Below are 14,200 nucleotides of genomic sequence, written 5' to 3'. Positions count from 1 at the left end.
TAAGGAAAGGCAACAAGTACTTGAAAGGTGAGAAGTTACCTTCGTATGCTTTACATTATAGCTTCTCCTTCACTAGACAGAAATCTGGACAGGCTATTTATATGCAAAATCTGCTCAGTGGTACATTCTCTAGAGAGAGATCATAATAGATACTTTTGCCCTACATTTTCCAAGTGACAGGAAAATTTGTACCAATGGTAAGCTACATTCCTCAAAGATGGGAGATGAAGACAAAGCTCACATTTGTCTTAATGAGAGAAAGGATCTGACTTGTAAGTTTATCCTTCTAGGAACTCTAGGTATCGACTGGAAAGCTTTCTTTTAGCATCTCTCATAAACAAACAGAACATACATCTGCACAAAGGTAGTTTAGAACTGAACGTTATATACGCTGAGACTTTGTTATGTATGTTGTTACCCACTCACCCACCCTCAGAAAAAATAATTCTGTTTTATTCTTTTTGATGTGCACAATATCAAGCTTTGAGCTATTGTTTGGCACCCTGGATTGCAAAAAAATTACTGAGTCAATGAACTGTAAGAACCAATGAGATTTTGGTGGGGTGGTTGTATGTATGCTTGTTGTTGATTTTTCAAATTAAAATAGACACTTACTGCGTGTTCCTTGGAACAGTCTTTGAATTTACCTCCTTTAGTACAAGCATTTTCCTAAACAGTATGGTAATGGCTTCATTCTAGCACGTGCAACATCAAACAAAAGCTTCTTCGTTTCTTTATAGGTTGACCTGAACAACAGCATCACTGACCTCCAGGAAACTCTTCTCTAAGGCCACACGTATGTTGGTCTCTATGCTGGTGCGTTTCTTCCTCCTACGGTTCACGCCTTCGATTCCTTGCCCTGGAGAATTCAGGGCACTTGGGCTGGAGAGAGTTGAATCAGATGAGAGGTTTTCTGAAAAAAAAAAAAATAATAATAATACAAATTAAGAGATTTTATCTGAATGCAGTGCAACTTATAATGTAAGTGTTCTTCACCTGTGCATGGGACGCTAAAATCCACTCTGTATCTATTCCAGATATACAGAGATTTCCGAAGATCACGTGCATTAATTGCTGTACTTGAAACTTAAAATCTACGAGTTAAGCCCGGGAGGGTGCTGTCTGTGCTCCTGTATTCTACCAGAGTGCCCTTTTTATTTTACCTACACAAAGTTTCTTTCTCCCTTATTTCATTTCAACCCACACTCTCACACTGCAACTACAGTTCAAGGAAAAAATGCAGCAGTTGATATTCACAAGCCACAGCAATAGGCCAAAAAAAAAAAAAAATGTGAGCAATCTGAAATTTCTTTTACCTACTCTGCAATACAGTAGAGGAAGAAGGATCTCCCAGACAGCTTCACAGCATTAAACCTCTTTTCTCTGGAGATCTTAGCAGATAGTCTCTGTGCTATGTAGCTTTGCTAGAAAGCCTACATAGCTAGCAGTTTCCCCCTCCTTAGCTTTAGAAGGTCTCCAGTTGTCAACTGCTAATCCTATTCTTTCTGGCTCCACAGAATAGCAAAGAGAATATGCACTTTTATCCCACTCTGCATAAGAAAGTGCAAAACAACCAACTGACAGGTTCCAAAAGGAAGCTCAGTCAAAATGACCAATTATGGTTGAGTAACACTGAAGACCCCTTGCTGCACTAGGGTTTGTGCCTGATAAGTAGACAAAGTGGTTCATAATGCTTAACATCACTCTCATAGGCTCCAATGGGCAAGTACATTCACCACATTATTTTCTACATTATATTTTTTTTCAGTAACAGCACCCATAAACCTGCTGGATCCCTTCTCCACCCTGAAAATCCCACAGAACAAACCAAGTTCTGTAACAGTGAATTCTAACACTCCAACGTAACATAATGGAAGGGATCGCTGGTATGCTTCTGCCGCCTGCTTTTACCCAAAAATAGCTGAATGATCTTTACAGTCACCTGAATCTTTCTTTCAAAGATTTTCAAGAAATTAAATGAGAGCCAAAGACTATGGCTCCTAACTTCCAGGCTGCAAATGAGCCCAGCACTGTTAAGTCTTTAACTTCACTTTACAGATCCAAGTATTTCTTCAGGTTAGCAGGAAATGCAAAATATGACATTCCCTCATGTCAGCTGTTTGGGGACCGTTGTCCTGTGGCCTAGAGTTGTCAGTGTGAAGTTCTTTATGTTTCCTATCATAGATCCACATTATCCAAAGTTGCACCTGTCAAGCGCAACAGAATGACACTTCCTTGTTCCATTGCAGAAATAAATTTCAACACTGCATCCAGTTAATTACAGAATTTCAGGGAATACTGTAGGTAATAGCATAAAGCTCTCTTCATCTTGATAAAAATAGGAAGGCACAAATTGTCTATGCCACCTGTTTAGCAGATCTATCAGTTTTATACTATGCACAACTGTACACTCAAAAGAAAAAAAAGCTGACAGCACTAACATTATCTATCCTAACACCTAGCACCATCATCCAAGCTTCATTTTTCTGGTGTTTTTTGTTTTTTTTTCTTTTTCCTTTTTGCGCTGTAACACTAACATCATGAGTAACTTTCTCCCAAGAAAAAAAATCATTCTGTGAAGAAAAAAAAAACTAACAACTCTTCTTGTGGAGAGAAAGAGAGTGCTCATAAGGACTCTTGGAGTGAGATGAAAAGAATGCACACAGGGGATGTGGGAGGAGATGAATGCAATAAGCTCTGCTTACTGAAACAACAAAGCATGCAACTCTCTCTTATTACACATCTGAAAAAGAAAGCTAGAGGAAGATTAGAAGTTATATGCATTAACATACATGAAGGAGGAAAACCATGACACACATTACATCTCACCCCATGCAATTATTCAGCTGACTGTAGAACACAATTCTAGAAGTTCACAATGGAACTATTTCAGACATATGTGGGCACACAAACAGGGAAGAATGGACACTTATTTCTGCACCCTTTTTCGTCCCACGAACATAGGTCAGTGGCTTCATAAAACCATAAGGGCACCAACGAAGCATTTTTCCCAGAGTTTTTCAGAATCCTACTGATTTTGATAGGCTGGTGAAGAAATACACAGACTCATTCACCTGCATCATTGAGCCACTTTTCCAGAAGTGGCTTTAACTTGCACATGTTCTTAAAGCTGAGGTTCAAGGCTTCAAAGCGAGAGATGGTAGTTTGGCTGAAGTCATTTCCATAGAGTTTGCCCATAGCGAGCCCAACATCACCCTGGACAAAGAAAGAGAAAAAAGGGATTCACTAACATAGGTACTTCCAAAGCAAGGAATCCTGTCAACATCCTTGAGTATTTAGTGACTCCTCTACTGCATGGAATTCAGTTTCACAGAAACTTGCTCAGCATTAAAGATTCATGCTAAAGCGAATAAAGATAAAGAAATGTCATATTTTCAAACTTCACTCGGTCAGATTAACTATGTAACTCTTTCCAGGAAATCCCTCTTGCTTTTTCTTCTTAGCATTGCCACTAATCAGAACATTCCACTGAATATTAACTTGCAATTTTTTTCTTAGTTTCTTTGGAAAGGCCAAACTCTCTTTGGGAGCAGCAGATTTAAGGCTCGATGTAATCCACATCAACAAAGAAAAGTTCAAATAAGCAGAAATACAGTGAATTTATGTCCTCAAATTAGCAGAAAAACACTCTTGAAGAGATGAATGAAGCTTGTCTATAAACTTAAGTCACATTTAAATAAATGGAAAAATACTCATAGCTGAACTTTTAGTATCTTCCGAGGCTCAAATCAAATTCCTCCTCATAGATATGCATTTCAAAGCAGGCAAAAAGTTCAATCATTTCAAATAATGATTAATGGTAGTCTTCACTACCAATACCCATCTGCCAAAAGCGATCCATGAAATTAACAGACAGATGATCACCTCTTTACATGTTATTGTTTTTCAAAACTTAGTTTCAGCTAGCTTTCAGATATTCTGCTCAACTATAGTTATATTGCCTCCATGTATTGCATGCTTTGAAAGTCTCATTTAATAAAGACCCATTCCTGATCATGGTCATGATAAACAGCATGCTTTCAAGTTCTGTTTTACAGCATGAAGGTCTTGTCTTTTCAGAAAATTTAGTCATTTCTTACTATGTGCTATAAATTAGTTTAATTTAGTTTTTGTTTGTTTTTACACAAAAGGTGATAGACAAAAGCCTAGAAGAAAAGACTTAAGAGCTTGAGCACAGTTAGTGGAGTTTAATTGCGACTGAGTTAGTTGGATGGTGCATAAAGCTTGCTCGTCTTCCTTTAGGTCAGATCCACAACCACAGCTTGACACAAATAAAGTAACAGCATGCAGAGTGGCCACACACAAGCAAGGTAAGCCTTTGGTAAGTAAACTGTGCAGGCTGCATGAAGAAAACAAACTCCTTCTTCGAAGAGGAACCAGAACAATTGGTTTGTAAGCCCTTCAAACAGAAAAGAAAAATTGAGGAAATCTCTACTCGTATCCCATGATTCTGTGCATTTCAAAACTCACAAATCATTCCATGAGAAGTAAGCTGGATGCTCTACTGAGTTTATGAATAAAACCTGGCTATGTAAACTACTTTAGACATAAGCTGTACTATGTCTTGGAAGAGAGATTTATGAAATTTGCTCCAGTTCCCAACCAAATTTAATTCTGATATCTATGTTGTTCTTACTAACGTTTATTGTATGATTTAAAATGAATAGTTAACCATTTCTTTGTCAGTAGTTTTCAATACCAAAAGGTGGCAGGGTAGCATTGCAGATGTAGGCAAAGAAATCTGCGAATAGGAATGAGAATTTCATATTCTGGAGTGGGCTACTGAAAGTACGGAACAGAGGATGAACGAGATGTCTGATCTATGCTGTAGACTGAATGACGCTCTAGAAATGAAATGAGATGGATTATAAGGCACATCACCATTGTGTGTGCTTGTCTGTAGACACTGATAGGACAAAGGGGAATGGTTTTAAATTACAGGGGAAATTGAGATTATTTGTCAGGGGACTGAGAGAGTGGTAAGGTGCTGGAACAGGTTGCCCAAAGAAGCTGTGGATGCCCCGACCCTGGAGGCATTTAAGGCCAGACTGAATGGGGCCCTGGGCAATCTGACCTAGTAGCTGGCAACTCTGCCTGTGGCAGGGGAGTTGAAACTTTATGATCCTTGAAGTCCCTTCCAACCCAAGCCATTCTATGATTCTATGAAGTTCAGACGGACTAGAGGAGGTAATATCTTGTAGAGAGTAAAAATAACATTGTCTAAAATATTTGTTCACATAGCTTCAAGCTGTCCTGAGCAATTAGTCCCATAACTGCAATAACACCAAGACGCAATACTTCCACTGTAACTCTGCATGTCAGAGACAGAGACACTTTTAAGAAAAACAGTTAAACAACAGGCTATAAATACGTCTACTATGGACACTTCTGGAGGAAGACACTGCTGAAATTCGGTATCTTTTATATTACTCAGAAGGTAGAATATGGTAAGTGACCAGTTTGCTGTGCAAACAATCTCTGAAAAACAGTGGTGGGCTGGGTTTGAAAAAACTTACAGTGCTACTGGAAATAAATTTATTTTATCCTCTGAAAGGCAGTCTGCTTATCCAACTACTGGAAACTGAAATAATAGGGATCTCTAGTTATCCAATTACACAAGTAAACAAAGCTCATTAGAATTGCCTAAATACATACATACACACTTAATGTAGGACAGGAATGATCAAATGCAATGTTATTGCTTGTTCTGTTTGCTATCTTTAAGCTAAAAAGCAAATACTAAAATGCAAGCTTGAATAGCGGTGATCGTTTGTCCTGACCACAAAAATTCGTAACAGGGTCAAAAAAGAAGGGTTAATCCACAGCTTAAAAAGTCTTAGCTGAGCCTTTATAATCATTTCACAGTAGGACAGACTATACGTAATAGCTAAAGATCTACATAAACCTCCTCAATCAGGCTGTAGGGAAGCTATTGTGTTTTACTCTATTCTGTTCTGCTTTATTCCAGTTTTTATGTGTGTCTATTACTGTTACCTTTCTGTACCTCCCTCTAGTGGAAAGAAGGAAGACAAGGAGGCACACATGCCAGCAAAATGCACTTAATTTTACTAGGAACATTCTGTTCTTCAGTTATAATTAAGACACTGCCAGGAACTTTCATTATGAACCCTGATTTTTCAAACATTTAAAACTCTGCCAGAAAAATAAATCTGACTTCAGCACATACTTTCAGCTAGAATAGGTTTACTTATTCCAAGGGTGGACAAATCAAATATTCTGGACTGACTGCTCTGAAGTCAGACTTTTAAATACCTACTTGGATTTTTGTTTGCTATTTCTTCTGGCAAAACACTTCTGTGCTTAACATAGGCTCCTGACAGAACAAATTGTTTACCTGGACAGGTATTTTAATTCTGTAGTAAAATATTTCATTTTTATATTGATACAAAAGAGCTCTTGCATCCAAGTGGTATTTCCCTTCAACAGAATAATGAATCTTATTGTACTTCTAATTGTATTCCTCATTCAACCATTTTCACTACATTCAAGATTACTTTTCTTCAGCTCTTTGCTATTTCTGAGCTTTTAAACAAAAATAAATAAATAAATAAACCACAATTCCAGTTCATCTCTGCAAGGAGAGAACTTCAAAGGTGACAGTCCTTTCAGGTTTTGTTTAGGAACCTTAGCAGAAGCATTAAATACAGGAATCATTGATGTTTAATAGCAAAATACACTTGAGAGATAAAAACCCTTTGACAACCAAAGCAACTCCACAGTTGTGACATACTTTTTTTTTTTTAAACACACAGAGCAGTTAATTGTGCTGTAGGATTTTTTTTGGAACTTTGTACTTCTGAAGGCAGCTTTAAAGTGCTTTGTCCCATTCATTTTAAATCCTACAGAATGGATAGTGCACATGCAATGACATCTGGAGCTGGTAAATGCATGTACCTGCTGGGAAAATGGCTATGCTTTAAAACCAACAGGGATGTAAGATGGATGTATGGCTTTTTCTGTTATTTCTTAGAAATCCCCTACATAAAGGCCAGAGCATAACCCTATTTAAGAAGGTACTCCTAAGAAAAGGTGGAATTGTAGTCCCCCTCCAGACTTGAAAGATGAGACCTCAGATTCCACACTGGTAGGCACTAAGGCACGCAGTCTCACCTGAGTGAATCCAAGTTTGATCCGTCTTTGTTTGAAAGTCTTGGCAAACTGCTCAAGCTCCTCAAGGTCACTGGGCTCCTCCAAGCTGGGAGTGTCTATTCGCTTTGGTGTTGACTGGCTCTGTGGAAGTGGCTGAATGGGGGTCGCTGCTATTGTGCGTGTTGGGGTTGCTGGCTATTAGGATAGAGGGCAAGGAAAACATGAAAATCAGACTTAAAAGAATTACCAGCAATAAATAACCTTAGAAAAAGTACGAGAGGTTTCTGTGAGAAAGATCCATGAGTTTGACATTTCCATCAATCTGAAAGTTCTTTAAATTTATCTACATTCTTCTCAAGAACAAGCAAACACAACTCAGAAAACTGTATCAATATGACAGTCTTTTAAAGGCTCTGACAGAACCCATTAAAGAAACCTATGAGATGTTCAGTGCAGCAGATAACAAACAACTTTAATTTGCTACAGAAGCCGCTCAAAGAAGGGCCGAACACTCCTACTTGATATAGTTTTATTGGCTATAGACAGCTAGGTATTCATGCCATTTTAATCACTTAAAAACTGAATTTACTACTTGTATGAAGTCGCAGATTGTCATCAGCCCAGAAGTATGAACTCTCCTGTATAACCTTGGAACAGTGAGCACCTAAAGGGGCAGCACACGTAGCAAGTTTCCTCTAATGCCACCTCTCATGAGTGACCCAACAATTTGAGTAAAGAAAAAAATACATCGCTCTCTAACCCTTCTGTTTATACTTCCAACAATAAGGGTGACAGCACTGATGATATAAGAAACTAAGTAAAGGCAACCTGCAAAAAAATTAATTCCTTTCAGATCTTATTTTACTTCTGCATAAAAGGCAAATCTTCCAGAAAGTCAGCACAAGGCTCACTCTTCCTGAATATCAACATACAAGATACAGCAGTAAGAATTTGTTTAAAAAAAGAAAAAGCATAATCTCAACAGGTGAGCAAAATACATTAAAATATGATATTGCACAGTTCAGGTTTTATGTGCTGCAGAAACACTGAAAACATGTTTTGGGTACAAACCTCTGACTTCTGACATGCAATAGATAACCTGAGATACACAGACAAATCTTTTACTTAAATTATATTCTGTTCAGCTGATTAGCTTTTATATCCTACATCCAACTCCGAAACAACAGGCTCCTTCAGCACAATTCATTCTCAAGTCTATGCAACACCACAGTAGCTTGCAAAGATCCAGAAATGGCTGTTCTAAAATAAATACTCCATACATAGCTGAGTCTTTACATAATTGTCGTTTTTTTCCTGGCTTAGTGCAGTAGCATCATGCAATGCATAGCAGATGGTAGAGGAAGGTCAGTATCGATAATTGCATTACTTGAGAAATAAAACGACCATGTATGATCTTTCTAGGACTGCAGACGTATGTGCCCCATTATTTTTAAATTGATGCTAAACACAGTGAATAATTACTTCACTGTTTTTATTGACTTCATCTCCTTTATATAATTTACTTTGTCTTAGTGGCTTTGATACTTTTTTAAAAATCCAAGTACAGTCTTTAGTGGAGTCATGCTGCTAACCTCTATAGTTTATACTATGGAGGTGAGACAAATTTCATTTTCTGCATGGCGCATGAAGAGTACTATAGGTGGTATAATAGAAAATGCAGTTTTCTAAGACTCTGATAGACACGGGCATCTTATTACAGACTAAACATTTCTTACATGAAACCAAGGCAGGAAAATACTGTATGATGTTACATAGTATTTTAGAAACAGCATGCAATCATGTAACTAAACTGCATAGTAAAACACAGAGAGAAGCAAAATTAAATTTGCAGGCACGTGCAATCTTATAATTGGTTTTCTTACTGTCTGAGAGCTTAATCATAGAGCTTTAATATTTTAACATATATCTAACAGAATACTTTAACGCATTTCTGACAATATCTTCACTTTCACAGAAGTTAACTAATAAGACTGGCAGTGACTTGACAATAATAGTGAAACAACTCAGCTAGAATAGTGACAGATTACCACTGCAATCTCTAAAAAGATACTAGTCTGTAATCCTCTTTTTGAGCAGCCCACACCTTGCTCGTCCGAATTTCACAAAAGTATAAAGTTTCCAAGAAAACCCTACAAGAAATCAAATGCTCCTCCAGTCCCTTTAAATCAAAATGCTAAACATGAAAACTTTCAGCTAAAAATAAAAACAAAGCCCATGGGAAAAAAAAAAAAAAAAAATATATATATATATATATATATATATATATATATCGCATTCAAGTGGAAAGTTACAAAACTGAAGTTACAGGTTATTCTGTTCTATACTGAATTTATCCAGAAAGACAAATTCAATACTATCACCATATTTATACCTGTAGTAGAGCTGTATTTGCTACTGTAACTAAGATACAAAGGGCTTATTCTCCTGCAATGATTCAAATCCCTCAGAAACTCATGAACTCTAGAAATAAGGCTGACCTGCGAGGCAAGGGTGATGCTTGGCTGAGACTGCAGGAGGTTGGCTTGGCTTTGCTGAGGTAGTTGCGTTAAGAGATTCTGCGCTTGCAGGAGACCTGGAAAGAGAAAATGGTAGTTTGGGGTTACCTACAGAACAATGACTACAACATGGAACGAGGTGAAACACAGTTCTTGCCAAATAATCAACGTTACAAGAAATCCGAGATGCAAGCCGTTATTTTATCCCTGCAGAGATGCCTCCAGACTTTGGAATTTACAGGCCAAAATCTTGTATTTTTCTGAAGTCAGCACACGCTGACATAAAGGTGAAACAAAGAAGTCTGTGCTACTCTCCTCTGTAAAAACAATTGTAGTGACTGAGGTTCTCCAAGTTTTGTGTGCAGGAAGCATTTATTGCCCCTTTCAGCTTACAGACATCACATGCAAACTTCCTGCAACCAATAGCTGATTGAGAGTCAAGGAGCCATGTAGAAGTAAAAAGGATTGAACACTAATCAAACATATCAAATGGGCTCCTTGACCATTCCTTTTTCTCTGCAAGCTACCCCATGCCAGCTGCCTAACAAGAAGGCAAGTTTCTCTGGCAAACTTATGCAAATCACACCAGAAGACAAAACAAGCCCAGGTGACAACCTTCTCTTGGCCAAAATATAGAAGAAATCTTTTACAAAAATAACAAGAGGCTAAACACTGTTTACATTGAACAAATAGAATAAGCATTACACAGAGTATATGAAGCCTCCCACTATTATGAAATGAAAACATTAAAGAAAAATTGAGATTGATGCAACCAATGTACACAATACTCTGTCACTCAAAAAATAAATTCTCTTACAGTCTGTATGGCTTATCAAGTATTTCCAGAAATTGAGAAATACCTTTGCATCTATGTAATTTAACCAGAAGTTATCTGAAATTTTCTGCATTACTAACTATATTTTTAAAGAGTAATAAACTAGACAAAGATAGATCTACAGTTAATCAGTTCCCTTGATCTTACTGCAAATAATACTACAGATATTCTGCGTAACTCCTCACTATGCCCATGAACTATCCCTATAACAATTTTAGGCTCTGACTAATTAAATCTACATTTAGCAAGCATTTTAAATAAAGTTCTTAAAAATCGGGAGTGAATGAGAGGTGACACAGCAACAGCAGACAGATGCTACTGACCACTCAGAGGACAGAATATCAAGTAGAACACAAAGAAAACTGCACAATTTGAGTCTGTCCATCTGACATAGTGTGTCCAGGCTCATAAGCTGGCAGAGCACACCACTCACAACCAGCTATCTTTTAGCAAAACACAGACAAGGGAGACATGAACTAGGACTTGATAACTAGCAAGTGGGAAACTAGAAGCTTGAGAGGATAAGATCATAGGAGACGCAAAAATTATCCTGGGACCATCTAGGTAGACAGGAGAAAACGCATCTTTTGTGAGGGATGCTAAACTACAGAAGAAATTCCAACACTGCTAACTACTAGCACACATACAGTGCCTATTCCAAGGAAAATGTTTGTCTACTTGAAAGATTATTTGAGCTACTTGAATCTAATTACTAGCTAGAGAACAATCACCTCTAACTGAAGAACTTTTGATCTCAACTGAGAATTTGAAACAGAAAGGGCCAAAGCATCACAGTGATGCTATAAAGTGGCTGACCAACAGTGAGACAAAAAATGGCATCTGTGATCATATGTGATCTTCAATCTATCTGCTAACACCACAGATCACACGTTATTGACTCACAATTGTAATCAAGAGTACTTAGGATTATCCTTTTGCTATGCTTTGTCCTGTCAGTTGTGCCTAACCAATCTGGTGGCATTCCATGATGGAACAATGGCATTGGTGGACAAAGGGAAGATGACAGATGTCATTTGCCTGGACTTGAGCAAGGCCTTTGACATGCTCCCCCACTACATCCTTATCTCCAAATTGGATGGATGTGGATTCGATGGATGGACCACTCGATGGATAAGAAACTGGTTGAAAGGCCGCAGACAGAGGGTGATGATCAATGGCTCTATGCCCAGGTGGAGGCTGGTAATGAGCAGCATCCCCCAGGGGTCTGTCTTGGGACCAGTGCTCTTTAACATCTTTATCAGTATCGATGACGGAATTGAGTGCACCCTCAGCAAGTTTGCTGATGACACCAAGCTGAGTGGTGCAGTTGACACGGTGGAAGGAAGGGGTGACATTCAGAGGGACCTCAACAGGCTTGAAAGGTGGGCCCGGGTGAACCTGATGAGGTTCAACACAGCAAAGTGCAAGGTTTTGCTCTTGGGCTGGAGGAATCCCAGGTGTGTACACAGACTAGGAGGAGCAGTCCTTGAAAGCAGCCCTGCAGAGAAGGACCTGGGGGTTCTGATGGATGAAAAACTTAACACGAGCCAGCAGTGCGCTCTTGCAGCTCGGAAAGCAAATGGTATCCCGGGCTCCATCAGAAGAGAGGTGGCCAGCAGGGACAGGGGAGCAGACTGTCCCTCTCTACTATGCTCTTGTGAGGCCCCATCTGCAGTACTGTGTCCGGGTCTGGAGCTCCCAGTACAAAAAAGACTGAGAGCTGTTGGAGAGGGTCCAGAGGAGAGACACAAAGATGATCAGAGGGCTGCAGCACCTCCCCTATGAAGACAAGTTGAAGGAGCTGGGCTTGTTCAGCCTGGAGAAAAGAAGGCTGTGGGGTGACCTCATTGCAGCCTTTCAGTACCTAAAGGGAGCCTACAAACAGGAGGGGAGTCAACTCTCTGAAAGGGTAGATAACAGCAGGACAAAGGGAAATGGTTTTAAGTAGAAGGAAGGAAGATTTAGGTTGGATATCAGGGGAAGTTCTTTACAGAGAGAGTGGTGAGGTGCTGGAACAGCACCAGGAAGGTTGTGGATGCCCTGTCCCTGGAGGTGTTCAAGGCCAGGTTGGATGGGGCCCTGGGCAGCCTGATCTAGTATTAAATAGGGAGGTTGGTGGCCTTGCCTGTGGAGATTCATGATCCTTGAGGTCCCTTCCTACCCAGGCCATTCTGTGATATCAGGTGGCTCTGTAAATGAATGACCTCAAAGAAATCACACAGGATATTTTTCTGGCAGTAACACTTCTGCTAAAGAGCATGCACTGACTCTGCTTTTCCTCATTTTATTCTTGCTCATATATTCTGAAGTAATTATCACTGAAGGACAGAATAAAATATCCTGAACGTGTTTCACACACATAGTTTTTATGTTATTTTACCCTTCTTAAATACTGATGCTAAGTCCCTCAGAAAGAAACTGGAGAAAGAAAAAGTTAAACTTCTAGATGACCAGAGTAATAATTAGGAATCAGAGAAAGCAGCTGAACTGTTTTAGTAAAGTATGCATCTCTCTCATTTACTTTTCAAACAGTTGCCATCTTTTCAGATGAGATTTGTACTTGGCTTTTTTTCCCCAAAAATATTACTCCCCATGCTTTGGTCTAATAAAACTTCAGTGACAGTACAGAGCCCTTAGCATAGCCTTTAAAAACAGTTTAAGTACAAAATGGCACCCTTTGGGCAACTGCAGTGGCATTGGTGTTTCAGACTGGTTTGCTTCTTTGTGGACTGATACTGGTGCCAATGCTGTTTATTGTCTTTATTACTAAAATGTACAATAGAGCAGAATATACTCTCAGCAGGTTTGTGGACATCAAATAGGAGAGCAGTTAATTGATAACTATAAGCAGGGGTCCAGGCTAGCTGGACAAATGGAACCTCATGAAGATCAATGAAGATCAATGGAAGAAAATACAAAGTCCTGGGTATGGGCTAGAATAACCCAGTACAGCAGTACAGGCTGCGCACTTACAGTCTAGAGAATAGTTTTGCAGAAAAACACCTGGGGGTGGGCAACAAATCAGCTCTATGCCTTTTTAGCAATCACATCTTAGGTTATATTAATTAGTAAGAGCATAGTCAGTAGGTAGGCCACTGATTCTACCTAAGTAAGACCGTATAAAAAAATACATGTCCAGCCTGTGCTGGGCTGCCCAATACATCTCCAGTACAAGACACAATGACATCCCAGATTCATACATTCAAGGCCTATCGAAATGGCTAACAAGTCTAACAGTCACACAAGGAATGTGCCAATAGACCTGTTTTGCTCAGCTACTGCTGTCTTCAAGTATAGAAATGGACTATTTTTGAGGGTGTGCACAATAGTAAGCAGCAACAGATAGAAGCAAGAACATAGAAAACTCCAACTAGATAAAAAGAGAGTTGTTTTTCTGGCACTTTTCTGTGTGTGGACTTTTTTCATTATGCTTTTTTAAATTGAGAGAAGTGCCTGAAGAATTTCTAGCCTTGAAGATGTTCAAAAATCACCTAGACCAGCCAGAGACCATTACTGTTAATAGAACAGACAGATAAGAACGCTACAAAATCTCTATACAGTCCCTTTCAACCTATGTGATTTTATTTCTTTTTTTAATCCATAAGAAATAGTGTACTATCCACATCCTCTGGATACTGATATCTAACCCTGCAGAGATAGAATCCAGTATAGAGGGTCAGAAATAGTAAGAGTCCAGCAGTTTTACTGCACTAATAAT

The 14,200-nt window shown here is 38.9% G+C and overlaps 1 protein-coding gene across 4 annotated transcripts in view; it reads right to left on the bottom strand.

Annotated features, from left to right (window-relative positions):
• POU2F1 (POU class 2 homeobox 1) overlaps positions 1–14,200 on the bottom strand; it is a gene marked incomplete at both ends in the record, with an annotated part of 108,722 nt that overhangs the window by 6,562 nt on the left and 87,960 nt on the right. For all 4 annotated transcript variants that reach the window (XM_079542404.1, XM_079542401.1, XM_079542403.1 and 1 more), the window contains 4 exons: positions 768–913; positions 3,075–3,216; positions 7,153–7,326; positions 9,630–9,724. In XM_079542404.1, the coding sequence (XP_079398530.1) occupies positions 768–913; positions 3,075–3,216; positions 7,153–7,326; positions 9,630–9,724 (557 nt within the window). The remainder of the gene's footprint in view (positions 1–767; positions 914–3,074; positions 3,217–7,152; positions 7,327–9,629; positions 9,725–14,200) is intronic.

The sequence above is a fragment of the Tetrao urogallus genome (genome assembly GCF_951394365.1).
Source record: "Tetrao urogallus genome assembly, chromosome: 1".
Taxonomy (NCBI): Eukaryota; Metazoa; Chordata; class Aves; order Galliformes; family Phasianidae; genus Tetrao; species Tetrao urogallus.
Note: the sequence above shows the minus strand (reverse complement) of the source record. Positions and strands in the feature narration are given on the sequence as shown.